The sequence below is a fragment of the Leuresthes tenuis genome, unplaced genomic scaffold (genome assembly GCF_036924035.1).
Source record: "Leuresthes tenuis unplaced genomic scaffold, fLeuTen1.0.hap1 SCAF_12, whole genome shotgun sequence".
Taxonomy (NCBI): Eukaryota; Metazoa; Chordata; class Actinopteri; order Atheriniformes; family Atherinopsidae; genus Leuresthes; species Leuresthes tenuis.
Window position 1 is genome coordinate 33077848 of NW_027325366.1, and position 16131 is coordinate 33093978.

At 41.4% G+C, this 16131-nt stretch overlaps 2 protein-coding genes across 3 annotated transcripts in view; one reads left to right on the forward strand and one right to left on the reverse strand.

Moving 5' to 3' along the window:
- The first annotated feature begins 190 nt into the window (after positions 1–190).
- LOC140319789 (uncharacterized) lies at positions 191–8812 on the forward strand. Of its 2 annotated transcripts, none has more exons than XM_072397575.1 (10): positions 191–443; positions 1255–1726; positions 1800–1955; positions 3757–3992; positions 4611–4748; positions 5244–5331; positions 5819–5982; positions 6050–6136; positions 7473–7569; positions 8234–8812. In XM_072397575.1, exons 2-10 carry the CDS (start codon positions 1297–1299, stop codon positions 8482–8484), a joined length of 1647 nt encoding a protein of 548 aa, XP_072253676.1. In that variant the 5' UTR covers positions 191–443; positions 1255–1296; the 3' UTR covers positions 8485–8812. The 2 variants fall into 2 exon arrangements, with proteins under 2 accessions (XP_072253676.1, XP_072253675.1); XM_072397574.1 differs by having other exon boundaries at positions 192–443; positions 5777–5982; positions 8234–8810.
- Positions 8813–9291: 479 nt separating this feature from the next.
- fer1l6 (fer-1 like family member 6) overlaps positions 9292–16131 on the reverse strand; it is a 36258-nt gene continuing 29418 nt past the window's right edge. Inside the window, exon 46 of the mRNA XM_072397576.1 lies at positions 9292–9485. Coding sequence (XP_072253677.1) covers positions 9299–9485 — 187 coding nt within the window. The 3' untranslated portion in view covers positions 9292–9298. The remainder of the gene's footprint in view (positions 9486–16131) is intronic.

A 16131-nucleotide genomic window follows, 5' to 3' on the forward strand; every position in this document is an offset into this window, starting at 1 on the left:
CACAATGAACTAAACATGGGTGGAAAATGTAGACTTCTAAGATTTTAAAAAAGAGTTTCAAAAAGTAGGTTTTAATAAATTATTCCGATGACAATTGTCTGAAACCCCTTTTTAACTGTGTCGTTATTCCGCCGAACCGATAGGGGGCGAACTATTGCATCTGAAACGCAAATAAACCAGCATACCAGCGAAGAAGAAATCAGTTTTTACTTTGACCTCGGAAACATTTCAGTTGTGACGCTACAATGACCCAAAGTCGGAAATGCCTTCAGCAATATGTGGAAAATTAGCCAGCTAGCTGTCTCCCAGTAATAGTTTGATTTTTGTGACAGGAGTATTTACGTCTGTGTGGTTAAAGTGTCATTAGAGCTTCATTTTAATTTCCCGTTAGAAGATTCTCCCAGCCAAGGCGGAAGCTAGCTGGCTAACGGCTAGCATAAACGGTGAGTGCAGTGTTGACATCGTCCATAGTTTGCCTTTAATGTGTTTCTGTCGTCAGTTGTAGTAATGAGCAGACAGAAATAAGCTCACATAGACTGAGTTAGGTTTTAGCCTTCCTCAAATGTTTTAAGGACACGCTGCACACCGTGCTGAGATATGCCAAGTTTTCAGCTAACAGCTCTTTGGGAATCACCTTGTTGCTGCAGAAATCCTATTTTCTGTCTGTCAAACTGTGTTTTCTTTGCTGTTTTTCATAGATGCAGCTAAAGAAATGGGAACAAATGATGTGTCTTTGTGACAAAGTGCCTAAAGATCCAGTTTAAAATGGCTTCTTTGCTAAGTTGTCTGTTCTGTGTCGACACAACACTGGTTCATCCCTTGAGTTAGGAGCCTTTTTTCTGCCTGAATGCTTCATAGCTCAGAGTTAAGTGGCTGAACAAAGAAAAAACACATTCCTCTGAAAATGCTCAGGTACAAGGACTGAAAATGAGAGAAAAAGCAGAAAATGTCCAAAGAAAAACTCTGAAAGAGCTTCAGAAAGCTGCAGAACTGTTGATCAGGACACTTTAAAGGTTACAGGAGAGTTATAAAGAAAAGAGGCTGATCAGGAGTTTAAACAGGACTGTATTTGATGCAAAGACAAGTTTATTTTCTTTGAAACCTGTGAGATAATCTACAGAACTTCAGTTCTTAAATATCTCCTCCATCTTCAACATGCCACCATCATTTTTGCATGATGATTGTGGAACTTCTAACTTGTAATTCTCACCGCTGGATGGATTTAAGTTTACTGAAGTGTTGTTGTTTCTGTAGGTCTGTTTGAAGAACCGTCGATTGGACCAGAGGTTTCATGTCATGGACGTTAGCATTGCTGTGTCACTGATTCGGGGCCAGATGGGCACCGTGGTGGAGCGAGCAGTGAACGTAGCGGTGGAGACGGTGTTGGCCGAGATGCTCAAAGTGGTTGGAGTCAAATTTGAGGAGCTGAAAGCTCAGCTGGTGATGATGAAGAGGGACATGGTGGCGCTGCAGAGGGAAAAGACCCTGAAAGAGAAGGAGAACGACAACATTCGAGCAAAGCTGCGCTACACCGAGCTGAAGCTCAAGTACTACAGGCAGGGGGTGGAGGAAGAGCTGCAGCAGAGAGCCTCCACCTCCACTCTGGTCCGCATCCACCCACCAGCCCTCAGCAGGATGCAGAGAGGCGAGGCCGGCGTCTCCCCCGCTGAGCCCTCATGCTCCGCTCAGAGGACTGCGGGGGCAGCGCTGATGAGAAACAGTGAGGGTAAGGAACTCAGCTGTCTGACTGCCGCTCTCTTCTCCTCTTCATCAACTCACACTCCGTCCTGTGTTTGCAGTCCCAGAATGCACCTCTTCAAAGAGCCCGAGCAGGCGAGCAGTCAGAGTGCGCTGTCCTTCAGACGTGGCTGAGTCGGACTCCTCGGCCCTGCTGCTGCCCGTCACGCTCGCTGTGAACCCAGCAGCAGATTCTGTGGACAGCAGCGCATGTACAGGTGTGTGTGTGTGTGTGTGCATGTGTGTGCGTGCACTGTGACGGCCATAATATACACGCCACGGTCACCTGTCAAAACCTCCAGTTACACCCACCTGTACACAACCTTCCTCATAGATTCAGTTCAGTAGCAGCGATAAACTCCCACCGAGGAAGTCTGAGGAGAGCGTCTCGAAGTCCCAGACCTGCAGGATAAGGATAGCAGGAAGTTTCTTTTCCGTTTTATCCAGAGAAAAAATACTCTCCCTTTTCCTCACCACGACCACCTGTGAGAGGAAGAGTTCCAGGCTGCATCAGAGTTTCTGGAGCTCCTTGGATTAAAGATTTCTGGCAGCATTGTTCAGGTTTATTTTACCTTCTCAGCAGGCAGATAGCTGATGGGGAACACAAAGCGCCAGTTGAAGTTTCCTTCTCCAGTCAGAGAGTTGTAGTGTACATCGGTCTCCTGGCGGTCATCTTCCAACCCTTTGAGCCAGCTTCAGAGAAACAGAACAGCAGCATTGATTGGTGCTTTTCATTTAAGGCTGAAGCCTGATCTTAAAGGTAGAGAGGCTTCCTGAAGCCAAACTGGCAGCTGGTTCCACAGAGAGGGGCCTGATAACTGAAGGCTCTGCCTCCCATTCTGCTTTTAGGGGCCTGATAACTGAAGGCTCTGCCTCCCATTCTGCTTTTAGGGGCCTGATAACTGAAGGCTCTGCCTCCCATTCTGCTTTTAGGGGCCTGATAACTGAAGGCTCTGCCTCCCATTCTGCTTTTAGGGGCCTGATAACTGAAGGCTCTGCCTCCCATTCTGCTTTTAGAAACTCTGGGAACCACAAGGAAACCTGCAGCCTGAGAGCAAAGTGCTCTGTTGGGGAAATATCCAACTGTGAGATCTTTAAGATGTGATGGAGCTCGGTCATTAAGAGCTTTATATGTGAGGAGAAGAATCTTAAATTCTATTCTGAATTTAACAGGGAGCCAATGAAGAGAAGCTGAAACTGGAGAAACATGATCTCTGCTGTTAGATCTCATCAGAACTCTGGCTGCAGGGTTTTGGATCAGCTGGAGGCTTTTCAGAGAATCTGTGGGACAGCCCAATAATAAAGAATTACAGTAGTTCAGTCTTTTACTCCTGTATAGTGCCTCCTTTCAGATCCCTTCCATGGAGTGGGAACAATCCAGAGGACCGAGTAAACTGATGGGTTTTTCCACCAATGTGGCTCCAGTGCTGGTTCAGAGCCAGTTCTTAACTTGGCACCTGTTCTTTCTGTTCTGTTTCAACCACAAAAGAACCAACTCCATCCCTGAAAATGTGTTGCTGCAGCAGCAAAGAGCTGCTCGTGTCGGGGTTTGTGGAGACCAGCTGAAATGTTGCCAGTGTCGTGTTTAGTCTGCTGAACCTGAGCAGTGAAGCTGTTAATGTAAAGCTTAATGTTTCCAGTCATGTCCGTGAACCACATTGTGTTTGCAGCCACGTTTATTAACACTTTGGTATTGGTGTCGTCTGAATCTGTTGGTAGCTGTGAATTATCTCCAGCTGGTCTTTATAGATCCCGTTAGAAGCAGCGCGTCTCCACATAGAGAAAAGCTTCATACAAATCCTGATCTGGACTCTGATCCATTAAACATGAACGTGTTTTGCTCATCAGTCAGTGAGATGTGCATGGAGGTGTTTCTGGGGGTTGTGTCAGGTGGCGTCTGCTGTCCTGCTGCGTGTTTATTTGTCTAAACTTTCATTATTGTGCTTTTTTTCTCCATCATAGCTGGAAGAAGCTTTTTAGACCCAGAACTGTTGAGACTAAACAGCTACTTTTGTGCAGTCTTGTTTTGTCCTACACAGCGTGATGCAGCTCAGAGGAAAGATGATAATCAGGAGGACGAGTGCAAGTGGAGCGTCACCGTGCGGGCGCCGACAGTCAGCATGGACGCTGCTGTGGCCCCTCCCCCTTTTCAGCCCCTGGGTGTGGATGCAGGGCAGCACTCAGCATCCGTCTCACTGTCGCCACGTGTCTCTACCCAGGCTGATAGCTCCATGCTGCCCTCTTCAGCTTTAGAGGTGATTTAGTGGCCATAACATTATGACCACCTGCCTAATATGGAGTGTGCTCTCCTCATCGAGCTCTGAGCAGTTAAGCTGTAGTCAAAGAGCATCTGAAGGTGTCCTGGAGGGCCTGAGGGTCCCAAACCAGACATCCTCCTCTGCTTGACTACGCCTTGAAAAAGGATTTCAGAACGGCTCTTTTGTGTTACTTCATATATTACTTCATATATAACTGTAAAAAGTCAAATCTGCACTTTATTTATAGTGATTGAAGATCATAAATGTCTGTGTTTTGGATCCATTTTTCATCATTAAGCTGCACGTTACAGTGAGTAAACAGCAGTAATCATCTGTTGCACCTTATGGGTCCGACTTGGCTGCACATCAACGTGTGCTCATATCAGGCTTCATCGTGGAATCAGCTGAGTGACGAGGGCTAAAGAAAATGCACACGAAAAGAAAACTAAGCAGGCTAAATACAACTGAATGGATTCAAAGAAGATGACATTATTTAAGTTACAGTGTTTAAAAGCTTCAGTGTTTATATGAATAAACTAAAACCAGACATCGCAGTCTCAGATGGGACTTTGACAGCTTCAGCAGTAAATTTAAACCCATCCTGACGGTCTGCAGGTGAAGCAGGAGGTCCAGTCACGGCACCCGGAGGAGGAGGTGATCTGCATCAAAGAGGAGCCGGAGGAGGAGCAGGAGGTGATGGCCACCCTGGTGCTGGACTGCCAGGTGCAGCAGGGCCGTCCTGCTGAGTCCGAGGTGAGGTCAGACTGAGCATAAAGTGTTGTTTTCAGATCAGATCTGTTTACTTTTATCCCCATGAGTGACCCATCAACAGCTTTTAAGCAAACCTCTGAACTCACTTTGACCATCAATGAAACTTGGTGGTTGTATCATCTCTCTGGAGTAAACCTAAAAAGAAATGCATCAAGTCATTCTGCCAAAGAAAAGGCTCATAATCATTGATTACTCACTGATATGTACATTTGGATCATTTATTGACCAAGTGTTGAATTTTTGTCCTATTTGTTCTATTCTATTTGAAAATGTGATGTTTTAGATCATATTGATGTAGAGAGATAGAAAACTGAAGGATATGATTTAAGTTTTCTTACAACGATCAAACGGCCGATGCACCAGTGCTTATTTGTGCAGTTGCCGGACAGAATAAGTTCTGGTTCAGGAAAGAAAGTTGTTCTGAAAAAGTGTCGCACAGCTACTGAGGAGAATAAATGTTTTCACGTGTTCCTCCAGGGTCAAAGGTCGGTGACGGAGAGGTTGAGACCTGCAGCAAGTCAGATGAACCCAAATTCAGCTTTCAGCTCAGCGGGACCGAGCAGCTGTGAGTAGATCTGTGTGCAGGTGGGGCTGTGCATGAATCTGAGAGATGTGTGGAACAAAATGACTTCCTCTTTGGTGGGAAAAACCATAAATAAATAAAAAACCGGACCTTCACCTTCACCTTCTCACATCTAAAAACAAACTCTCCGAGTTTTAAGTCTCGACCAAAGATTTTACAAACACTCCAAATCTTGCTGAGTCACTTTTTAAGACCACAGTCGATTTTTCTCACATTATTTCCCATCATGCACCTGGTGGAAACTCTTGCAGTGAACAATGGAGTCGGCCGATAAGCAGCTTTTAGCCACAGCTGCATTTTTAAAGTAATAACAGCGATAAAGTAAAAACTCTTACAGCAGAATGTGGACACATGTCGAGTGAATGGAGGGCAGCAGCAGTTTCTTCCATCTCATGTAGTTAAAGAAGTCCCTGCATGTCTTTCTCAGATGCACCGCCTCAGTTTGCTGCCTCCCTGCTCTCCGCTGCAGCCTTGCCATCCGGTGTTGTGCCCCACCAGGTGGTGCGGACCTGGCCCAAAGACCTCAGCCTTTATGAAGAATACAAGCTGCGCAGGAACGAGCTCCGGCGGCGAAACCTCAACAGGCGCCGGGAGCTGGAGAAAGCGTTGCCTCAGCCGCTGCTGGCAGATCTGGTGAGTCTCTGAGAAACATGTGGTAATAACCGCGCCGATGGATTCTGACGAGGATGTTGTGTTGAAGGTGCGTGAACGTCGAGAGAAGACCAGACTGAGGGTGGCCAGATGGAGGGCGAGGAGGAAACTCCAGGCCTGTCTGAACCAAGCTCAGGTCGGTGATGAACAGTTTAGCCTGTTGATTACGGACTCTCCTCTTAGTTTCTGACACTTTATACCAGTTTATTAAAACCTTTTCAGTCATTCTGAATAACTTTACCTACTCAGTGGCTCAGCCAACCTGTGGTGTCCCACAGGGCTCCGTCCTTGGCCCTCTTTACCTTTTTTTACAGTGAAGACGGCTGCGTAAATCTAACCGTTAGCACCTCACTGCTAAGACTCTAAGGCTAATACTTAATACTAACCTCAGTTTGGATGCTTAAGTCAAACATGTTGTTCAGCCTTGTTTTTCCAGCCCAAAATAATTTCTATCAGCTGCAGAACTTCCTGTTGCAGCTACTCATGACAACAAGGCGTGAACGCATCACCGCGTTCATATTGAAACGAGCGCGTCTTAGAGCTACTGAGCTGGTATGTTCCCTCCAATACGATCCGGCTAAAGGCAGATCAGGATTTTTTCCATCAGAGCTCCCGTTTTCATGGAATTCTGCTCATTGCGGTCAGATACACCAACTTACATCAAATCCCTTAATAAACTTTCCTCTTTGAGAAAACCTTTGATACATTTATCACACATTTTGTGATATTAAAGGGGTTAAATAGACCAAAAGCGTCTTGAGCGGCCGAGGCAGCCAGCTGCCATTTATTTTCAATGTAAGCCGGCGTCGAAAAGCTTTGAAAGTTGAGGGAGGCTCAACTTTATGCAAATGAGCTTCTCTAATAACATGACAAAGGTTAGAATAGCATGTTTTAGCATAACACTGCCGCTCTGGATTCCGAAGGTGGAAAAAAGTCAGAAAAGGACAGAGTGAGAGGAAAAACCATGGAGGAGAAACTTATTATTGCAGGAACCGATGTATAGATGGATTAGCTTTCTGAAAGCCCCGCCCCTTTGGCTGCTTCGGCAGCAGAGGCGGCAGCTTGTGAGCGCCCGGTAACTCACTCTGTCCCTTCCTCAGAGAGAAAAGAGCTTTATTCTCATTGTTACTCTTTAACAGGCATCTCTCTGTGGGAAACTGATGTTTTCAGGTTTGCTTCTGAGATTCTTCTCGCTTCATTCTGTGTTGATGAGGTCTCTCACTTCTGAGTGTGTCCATCCTTAAAAATGAGACCAGCAGCAGCCGGTTTCACTTCACATTTAGTCTCATTATCTCAGAGATGTCTGCTTGGTCATTTCTGAATGAAAAACACTGTTTATTAACAGAGATTCATGTAATACTTCACAGAAGGACCAATGTATTCATGCAGGTCAGCTTCACTCGTGCTGCAGCAGAGTTGATGGTAAAATCAGGACCTTCCAGTAGCATCATTTCTGTCTTGTTCACTTCCAGACTCACGGAGGCGCTGCAGGACTTCCTAAAACTGCTTTTCCAGCCAACAGCCAACAACAGCAGCAGCAGCAGCAGCAGCAGCTCAGAGCACCTTGTGGTAAGATGAGATCTTTTTAAAGTCTGTCTCCCCTCAGTTTCCAGGAAGTTTTCTGAACATCAGCATGGACCAGAGCAGCTGAAGTAACATCATCTCTTTATTTACTGCCATGTAAACAGTTTGCAGCTGTGAAACTAAATGAGTAAAAGCATTTGATGTAGATTTTGATGGATATTTTTTTTTAACATCTGTAGTTTCACTGCTGCAAATTCTCGTTAAGTGTCGTCGTTTTTTCCAAAGAATTTCAGGGAGTTTTAGGTCACAACTGCAGGAGGAAGCAATGTTTTGGATGCTCCTTTGGTTTCCTGGAGCCAGAAGTGATCGTTTTTGGACACAAAGCTAAAGGTGGAGAGTTGATGGGAAACCTGATTGTGCTCAAAAATGCTTCTTTAATGATGAAATTATTGATTTATCCAATCATTTACATTTTTTAAGGGGGGTTCATCGGGGCCGAGTGCCCATTAGTGGAATTATACTCGATGCCATTTCTTAAATTTCGATGGTTGGTCATAAATATCATCCTCAAACTGTGAGTCAGAGAAAAGTAATGAAGAAATATTGAGTTTTAGATGGATGTCAGCACTTAGTCACAGAAATTAAACCTAAGGTTAATCTTCTGGTGGAAAGTTAAGATGCTAACCATCGTTTTCCTCTTTTGTTTCAGCTTCCAGCAGCGATCAGAGGCCTCAGCAGACCTCAGCAGCTCCTCGCTCCATCAGCTTCCTCAGCAACATGTCAGCAAACAGCCTCTCTGCCATCCTGCCCCATATTCCCTCCTCCTCCTCCTCCCTCATCCTGCAAGGCCCCCACAAGGCTCCACATGAGCACACCGTCACGTCCTCCTCATCCTCCTATCCCCAGGTCAGCACGCCACAGCAGAGCATCTCGCTGACAGACGCAGCGTTATTACAGTGAACACAAACTGCGCTAAAGAATCGGCTTTAATGAGCACATCTTCATCAGGTCAGACTTTCAAGCACCTTACAGCCCCACATCTGCATCATTTTTAACCAATTTCTATGGAAAATACTGTAATAATCCTGAAACTTGTTATAATTCAGTTAAATATCGATGTCTATTTTCTTTGTTGGTGTGCATGTAGCTTATTTTAATACGGCCATTTGTGCACTTTGTTGTGGAGTTATAATATATACAGAAATCCTACTTTCCTTTCTCATGAATTCCAACATTCTGCTGAGTGATAATAAAAGTAGCTAAAATAAGGACTGTTGAGTTTTTATTCCGACAACTTTGCAAGATCTGAAATGTTGATTTATTCTTTGGGTTAATAAGTAAAGCATCTGAATACAGAGTCAAACTGCAGCTTCGTGTGTTTGGAGTCAACAGTTGGCAGGATTCTTGTTATATTCTGATTTTATTGGCTGGAACCTGCTCCTTTGTTTGTTCTCAAACCTCCACAGCAGATAAAGCAACAGATTTAGTATAAGCTTTGGCAATCGCCCCATTTAAAGTGACACATCTGTGTGAATCCAGCCTGGATTTAACTTTTAATTTACATGAGAGTAACAATGCAAATGGGCAGAAATGTAAAGAGAAAAAAAAATCAACTGTACTTTAAATATCTTTAGAGAAATGTATGTCTAACCGGTCAGTTTGCTCTCAGACATGAGAAGGCTGCTGATGTTTTGTCAGTAGTTTCCATTAAAAGACGAAACATGAAGATACACATCGAGTTAAACTTTATAACTAACAGTTAAACTGTTCGTAGTTATTGTTTTCCATTGATAATCCTCTGAGAGAGCGCTCCTGGCAGAGTGTAGAAGAACAAGGCGAGGAAGAGCACGGTGATGAGCAGCAGCAGTGCGATGATGATGTACTTCTTATAGTTTCGCCAAATCAAATGGAAGAAACACTTGAATGGATTCACAAACCAGGAGAAGGACGTGTCTGGACGGCTGGAGGAGAAGGAGAGAGGTGACATATTATTTATTTAGGTCTGTAATCAGCTCTGAACAGTATTAGGTACAGTGTTTGCATGGAGTTGTGTGTTTGCAAGTTGGTAAGTATGCACTCAGATTAGAAATCATGTCTACATGTATGTATCTATTTATTTACATACATATGCACAGATATATAAATCTATATGTGTGTTTGTGTGCGTCTGAGCTTGTGGCTTTCATCATAAACACCAAATAGTTTTCTAAATAAGGTACATGTATAATTTACTGAATGTGGCACCTGAAGGCATGAGTTAGGCAGAGTGAGGATTAATCCAGGTGCCACATTAGCTGATAAGCTTTGCTGTAACTGTGATTTCTTCCTGTTTCCTTCCAAGCAGCCAGACTTTCCTGTAATCTTTAAAGTTTTCTGTTGATTATCTCACAGAAAATAAACTTTCCTTTGCATCAAATACAGTCCTGTTTAAACTCCTGATCTGCCTCATTCATGACTGTCCTGTAATCTTTAGTGTCCTGATCAACAATTCTCGCTTTCTGAAGGTTTGGTTTTTGCGTTTTTTTTCATACATTTGTTAGCGCATTTTTTTGTTGTTTCTATGCGTGTTTTTATTAATTTATTTTTACATACTTTTTAATGCGTGTTTTTGTTCAAACGTTTTGTATTTGGTTTTTTTTTTCATACTTTCGTATGCAGGTTTGTTTGCGTATTTTTAATAGATGTACATACATATATTTACGTCTATTCTTTTTATACATGTACATATGATTGTACTATATGCAGGTATATACATCTACGTGCATACATGTATATTTTTGTTTTTCATACGTTTGTATGTCTGAATGCCTCTTTTTTTTTCCCCCATACGTTTGTTTGTGCATTTTTTTATACATTGTTTTTTTCCAAACTTTGTTTTTGTTTTTCATACGTCAGTAAGCGTGTTTGGATGCTTACTTTTTTCTTTCCATACATTTCTATGTGCATTTCTATGCCATTCACAGCGCCCAGGGAGCATTGGGGTACAGTGCCTTGCTCAAGGGCAGGTGGTGGACAGCCACCCCTCCAGCTCTCAGATCACCAATCTTTCTTAGTGGCGAGAGTGAAAAAACCTTGCATACAAACGTATGGAAAAAAAACGCAGATTCAAACTCGCATACAAACGTATGGAAAAACGCAGATTCAAACTCGCATACAAACGTATTGAAAAAAACCGCAGATTCAAACTCGCATACAAACGTATGGAAAAACGCAGATTCAAACACGCATAAAAACGTATGGAAAAACGCAGATTCAAACTCGCATACAAACGTATGGAAAAAGCGCAGATTCAAACTCGCATACAAACGTATGGAAAAACGCAGACTCAAACTCGCATACAAACGTATGGAAAAAACGCGGATTCAAACTCGCATACAAACGTATGGAAAAAACGCAGATTCAAACTCGCATACAAACCTATGGAAAAAACGCAGATTCAAACTCGCATACAAACGTATGGAAAAAACGCAGATTCAAACTCGCATACAAACGTATGGAAAAAGCGCAGATTCAAACTCGCATACAAACGTATGGAAAAACGCAGACTAAAACTCGCATACAAAGGTATGGAAAAAACGCAGATTCAAACTCGCATACAAACGTATGGAAAAAAAACGCAGATTCAAACTCGCATACAAACGTATGGAAAAACGCAGATTCAAACTCGCATACAAACGTATTGAAAAAAACCGCAGATTCAAACTCGCATACAAACGTATGGAAAAACGCAGATTCAAACACGCATAAAAACGTATGGAAAAACGCAGATTCAAACTCGCATACAAACGTATGGAAAAAGCGCAGATTCAAACTCGCATACAAACGTATGGAAAAACGCAGACTCAAACTCGCATACAAACGTATGGAAAAAACGCGGATTCAAACTCGCATACAAACGTATGGAAAAAACGCAGATTCAAACTCGCATACAAACCTATGGAAAAAACGCAGATTCAAACTCGCATACAAACGTATGGAAAAAACGCAGATTCAAACTCGCATACAAACGTATGGAAAAAGCGCAGATTCAAACTCGCATACAAACGTATGGAAAAACGCAGACTCAAACTCGCATACAAAGGTATGGAAAAAACACAGATTCAAACTCGCATACAAACGTATGGAAAAACGCAGATTCAAACTCGCATACAAACTAATGAAAAAAACCGCGGATTCAAACTCGCTTACAAACGTATGAAAAAACGCGGATTCAAACTCGCATACAAAGGTAGGAAAAAACGCGGATTCAAACTCGCATACAAACTAATGAAAAAACCGCGGATTCAAACTCGCTTACAAACGTATGAAAAAAACGCAGATTCAAACTCGCAGACAAATGTATGAAAAAAACGCAGATTCAAACTCGCAGACAAATGTATGAAAAAAACGCAGATTCAAACTCGCAGACAAATGTATGGAAAAAACGCAGATTCAAACTCGCATACAAAGGTATGGAAAAAACACATTCAAACTCACATACAAACTAATGAAAAAAAACGCGGATTCAAACTCGCTTACAAACGTATGAAAAAAACGCAGATTCAAACTCGCATACAAACGTATGAAAAAAACGCAGATTCAAACTCGCAGACAAATGTATGAAAAAAACGCAGATTCAAACTCGCATACAAAGGTATGGAAAAAACGCAGATTCAAACTCGCATACAAAGGTATGGAAAAAACACATTCAAACTCACATACAAACTAATGAAAAAAAACGCGGATTCAAACTCGCTTACAAACGTATGAAAAAAACGCAGATTCAAACTCGCAGACAAATGTATGAAAAAAACGCAGATTCAAACTCGCAGACAAATGTATGAAAAAAACGCAGATTCAAACTCGCATACAAAGGTATGGAAAAAACGCAGATTCAAACTCGCATACAAACGTATGGAAAAAACGCGGATTCAAACTCGCATACAAAGGTATGGAAAAAACACAGATTCAAACTCACATACAAACTAATGGAAAAAAACGCGGATTCAAACTCGCTTACAAACGTATGAAAAAAACGCAGATTCAAACTCGCAGACAAATGTATGGAAAAAACGCAGATTCAAACTCGCATACAAACGTATGGAAAAAACGCGGATTCAAACTCGCATACAAAGGTATGGAAAAAACACAGATTCAAACTCACATACAAACTAATGGAAAAAAACGCGGATTCAAACTCGCTTACAAACGTATGAAAAAAACGCAGATTCAAACTCGCATACAAGCGTATTAAAAAAACGCGGATTCAAACTCGCATACAAACGTATGGAAAAACGCAGATTCAAACTCGCATACAAACGTATGGAAAAACGCAGATTCAAACTCGCATACAAACGTAGGAAAAAACGCAGATTCAAACTCGCATACAAATGTATGGAAAAAACAGATTCAAACTCGCATACAAAGGTATGGAAAAAACTCGGATTCAAACTCGCATACAAACGTATGGAAAAACGCAGATTCAAACTCGCATACAAACTAATGAAAAAAAACGCGGATTCAAACTCGCTTACAAACGTATGAAAAAAACGCAGATTCAAACTCGCAGACAAACGTATGAAAAAAACGCAGATTCAAACTCGCAGACAAATGTATGAAAAAAACGCGGATTCAAACTCGCAGACAAACGTATGAAAAAAACGCAGATTCAAACTCGCAGACAAACGTATGGAAAAAACGCAGATTCAAACTCGCATACAAACGTATGAAAAAACGCGGATTAGAACTCGCATACAAACGTATGGAAAAAACGCGGATTAGAACTCGCATACAAACGTATGGAAAAACGCAGATTCAAACTCGCATACAAACTAATGAAAAAAAACGCGGATTCAAACTCGCATACAAACTAATGAAAAAACCGCAGATTCAAACTCGCTTACAAACGTATGAAAAAAACGCAGATTCAAACTCGCAGACAAATGTATGAAAAAAACGCAGATTCAAACTCGCATACAAAGGTATGGAAAAAACGCAGATTCAAACTCGCTTACAAACGTATGAAAAAAACGCAGATTCAAACTCGCAGACAAATGTATGAAAAAAACGCAGATTCAAACTCGCATACAAAGGTATGGAAAAAACGCAGATTCAAACTCGCATACAAAGGTATGGAAAAAACACAGATTCAAACTCGCATACAAAGGTATGGAAAAAACACAGATTCAAACTCGCATACAAACGTATGGAAAAACGCAGATTCAAACTCGCATACAAACTAATGAAAAAAACCGCGGATTCAAACTCGCTTACAAACGTATGAAAAAAACGCATATTCAAACTCGCAGACAAATGTATGGAAAAAACGCAGATTCAAACTCGCAGACAAATGTATGAAAAAAACGCAGATTCAAACTCGCATACAAACGTATGGAAAAAACGCAGATTCAAACTCGCATACAAACATATTAAAAAAAACGCAGATTCAAACTCGCATACAAAGGTAGGAAAAAACGCAGATTCAAACTCGCAGACAAATGTATGAAAAAAACGCAGATTCAAACTCGCATACAAACTAATGAAAAAAAACGCGGATTCAAACTCGCATACAAACTAATGAAAAAAAACGCGGATTCAAACTCGCATACAAACTAATGAAAAAACCGCAGATTCAAACTCGCTTACAAACGTATGAAAAAAACGCAGATTCAAACTCGCAGACAAATGTATGAAAAAAACGCAGATTCAAACTCGCAGACAAATGTATGAAAAAAACGCAGATTCAAACTCGCATACAAAGGTATGGAAAAAACGCAGATTCAAACTCGCATACAAAGGTATGGAAAAAACACAGATTCAAACTCGCATACAAAGGTATGGAAAAAACACAGATTCAAACTCGCATACAAACGTATGGAAAAACGCAGATTCAAACTCGCATACAAACTAATGAAAAAAACCGCGGATTCAAACTCGCTTACAAACGTATGAAAAAAACGCATATTCAAACTCGCAGACAAATGTATGGAAAAAACGCAGATTCAAACTCGCAGACAAATGTATGAAAAAAACGCAGATTCAAACTCGCATACAAACGTATGGAAAAAACGCAGATTCAAACTCGCATACAAACATATTAAAAAAAACGCAGATTCAAACTCGCATACAAAGGTAGGAAAAAACGCAGATTCAAACTCGCATACAAAGGTATGGAAAAACGCAGATTCAAACTCGCATACAAACTAATGAAAAAACCGCAGATTCAAACTCGCTTACAAACGTATGAAAAAAACGCAGATTCAAACTCGCAGACAAATGTATGAAAAAAACGCAGATTCAAACTCGCAGACAAATGTATGAAAAAAACGCAGATTCAAACTCGCAGACAAATGTATGAAAAAAACGCAGATTCAAACTCGCAGACAAATGTATGGAAAAAACGCAGATTCAAACTCGCATACAAAGGTATGGAAAAAACGCAGATTCAAACTCGCATACAAAGGTATGGAAAAAACGCAGATTCAAACTCGCATACAAAGGTATGGAAAAAACGCAGATTCAAACTCGCATACAAACGTATGGAAAAAACGCGGATTCAAACTCGCATACAAAGGTATGGAAAAAACACAGATTCAAACTCACATACAAACTAATGAAAAAAAACGCGGATTCAAACTCGCTTACAAACGTATGAAAAAAACGCAGATTCAAACTCGCAGACAAATGTATGAAAAAAACGCAGATTCAAACTCGCATACAAGCGTATTAAAAAAACGCAGATTCAAACTCGCATACAAACGTATGGAAAAACGCAGATTCAAACTCGCATACAAACGTAGGAAAAAACGCAGATTCAAACTCGCATACAAACGTATGGAAAAAACAGATTCAAACTCGCATACAAAGGTATGGAAAAAACTCGGATTCAAACTCGCATACAAACGTATGGAAAAACGCAGATTCAAACTCGCATACAAACTAATGAAAAAAAACGCGGATTCAAACTCGCTTACAAACGTATGAAAAAAACGCAGATTCAAACTCGCAGACAAACGTATGAAAAAACGCAGATTCAAACTCGCAGACAAATGTATGAAAAAAACGCGGATTCAAACTCGCAGACAAACGTATGAAAAAAACGCAGATTCAAACTCGCAGACAAACGTATGGAAAAAACGCAGATTCAAACTCGCATACAAACGTATGAAAAAACGCGGATTAGAACTCGCATACAAACGTATGAAAAAACGCGGATTAGAACTCGCATACAAACGTATGAAAAAACGCGGATTAGAACTCGCATACAAACGTATGAAAAAACGCGGATTAGAACTCGCATACAAACGTATGGTAAAAAGGCATATTCAAACTCGCATACAAAGGTATGGAAAAAACGCAGATTCAAACTCGCATACAAACGTATGAAAAACCGCAGATTCAAACTCGCATACAAACGTATGAAAAAACGCGGATTAGAACTTGCATACAAACGTATGAAAAAACGCGGATTAGAACTCGCATACAAACGTATGAAAAAACGCAGATTCAAACTCGCATACAAAGGTATGGAAAAAACGCAGATTCAAACTCGCATACAAAGGTATGGAAAAAACGCAGATTCAAACTCGCATACAAACGTATGGAAAAAACACAGATTCAAACTCGCAT

Coding starts and splice junctions, on each gene's coding strand:
- LOC140319789 (XM_072397574.1), top strand. CDS start 1,297: ATGGACGTTAGCATTGCTGTGTCACTGATTCGGGGCCAGATGGGCACC. Junction 1,727..1,799: donor GCTGATGAGAAACAGTGAGG/GTAAGGAACTCA, acceptor CTGTGTTTGCAG/TCCCAGAATGCACCTCTTCA. Junction 4,749..5,243: donor GCCGTCCTGCTGAGTCCGAG/GTGAGGTCAGAC, acceptor GTGTTCCTCCAG/GGTCAAAGGTCGGTGACGGA.